Here is a 1,902-nt window from a genome sequence, read left to right on the forward strand (position 1 = left end):
CGCGTCCGAAGCCTGTGCTCCGCAACGGGAGAGGCCGCAACGGAGGGAGGCCCGCGTACCACAAAAAAAAAAAAAAAAAAAAAAAAAGATATATTTTTTAAATTTCTCATCTAAATTTTGAATATAATAAATGCCGATAGATACAACCACAGAAACAAAAGTTCTTTGGGATACTCTACGATTTTAGAGTGTGAAAAGGACTCAAGACCAAATAAATTTCAGGACTTGCTGGTCTAGAGTTATTTGCTCTAGAAGCTCCTCCTGAAGTGAATAGGTAAACCCAGAATGAATAGGTGTACAGGACCCCTTGTCCACAGGGTCTCTGTTTCCACAGATGCACAGCCTGGGCCTGAATAGGAGCACAAGAATAAAGCAGTAAGAGGGCAAGAGAACCATAGGTGCTGAAATAACAAACGTGGATGAAAGGAAACAATCACGGGGCCAGTGATGTTAATAAGAGTTATTAAGATGTTAATAAGATGTTAATTAATTATGTTAATAAGAGTTGTGGCTTTTCAGCCTATTCGGGTGCCTTAGCGGTTCCATAAGTCTGGCTAAACACAGGTAAACCTCAAGCCCTGTTGTGTTTTCTTTAGTCAGAGGTGACTTTGAAGTGACTTGTGTGAGAGTAAACTCTGAAAGAGAGGTTTAGCAAGGAGGAAATGCACAAATAAAGAACTTTCTCCTTCTCATTGCTTTCTCAGATCCTCTGTCAATGGGTCCTCAGAAAGCCCTGGAAACCATCGGTGCGAATTTACAGAAGCAGTACGAGAACTGGCAGCCAAGGGTAAGCTCTTTATTTGCTTTCCTTTTTCTTTCTTACAAGGAAATTTAGTTTCTTGGTTTTAAAGTCTTTGAATCCAGATCCTCACCTCATATAATCCAGTGATTGGACACTCCCCGTGGCAGGCTTGCAACCCCTTTCTGTCTGTTGATGTGCTCCATGGATTCATAATGAAGCACATGCCCTAGTGTGAGCCATTAATTGGATGGTCTGTTATTTATTTTGCCTACGTTTTCCCCTGAAATATTTAGAAAAGAAAAAGTATTTTTCATGTTACTCTTAAATCACGGTTTTTATTTTACACAGGAAATGTATTTTCAGTCATTTTCTGCAACCTCAACTAGTTAGAGCTATTTCTCCCATCTTCAGTTTTCAAATAGTTGAGGAAAAAAGCAGTCAACATTCAAAAGGTGACACCTGTTATATGCTTTGCTTTTGATTCAAAAGGTAAGGTTTTTTTTTAGGGAGTCAGTTACCAGTTACTGTGTCTTTTGTTGCCTATATCTTACCGTTTTTAAAAAGGAAAAGTGGTATAGAATATAACAACTCTGTCAGATTGCCTTTAAGATCTCAAGTTATTTGTAAACCGCCCAAAGACCTATTTTATTTAGTCTTTCTCATTAACTAGTTTGAGGATTTAATAATTCTAATAGAAAATTAGAAATCTGGGGTGTTTATGGAGGTGCCTTTCCATACAGCTTTGTGTGATGCTGGTTCTGGAATTACCTACAGGACGTGACAAGGAGGGGGTGGTGAGCAGGTGGCCTTGCCGGCATGCCTCCCGTGGGTCTTTGCTTCTCCTTTTCGGGCGTAAGCCTAATGGGAATGTCTTGGAGAACCAGCAAACACTTCCCTGCCTGGGATTTTCGTTCGTGGATTATTTATCCACGTGATCTGGATTTAGGAATTCTTCATGGATTATTTACATTCCAAGAGAAGAGAATGGCCAGGAATAAATTTGTTCCTGCCTATGATGGTGTCCTTGGTAATTTTTACTGTTGCTCATGGTGCCAGGTGACTAATGTCACAAAACATCTCTGTGCCGCTGGTGTGTCCTTGTGCTTTTGCATTTCTAACTTTTCAAGTCAGTAGTAATGGACTCTTGTCCTTCCTTCCCC

General features: G+C 40.2%; 1 protein-coding gene across 4 annotated transcripts in view; it reads left to right on the top strand.

The window, feature by feature from the left end:
• The window catches only part of RPTOR (regulatory associated protein of MTOR complex 1), a 262,877-nt gene that overhangs the window by 22,713 nt on the left and 238,262 nt on the right, over nucleotides 1-1,902 (top strand). For all 4 annotated transcript variants that reach the window (XM_055090448.1, XM_055090449.1, XM_028499286.1 and 1 more), the window contains exon 2: nucleotides 705-787. In XM_055090448.1, coding sequence (XP_054946423.1) covers nucleotides 705-787 — 83 coding nt within the window. The remainder of the gene's footprint in view (nucleotides 1-704; nucleotides 788-1,902) is intronic.

Source organism: Physeter macrocephalus, chromosome 14 (assembly GCF_002837175.3).
Source record: "Physeter macrocephalus isolate SW-GA chromosome 14, ASM283717v5, whole genome shotgun sequence".
Lineage (NCBI taxonomy): Eukaryota > Metazoa > Chordata > Mammalia > Artiodactyla > Physeteridae > Physeter > Physeter macrocephalus.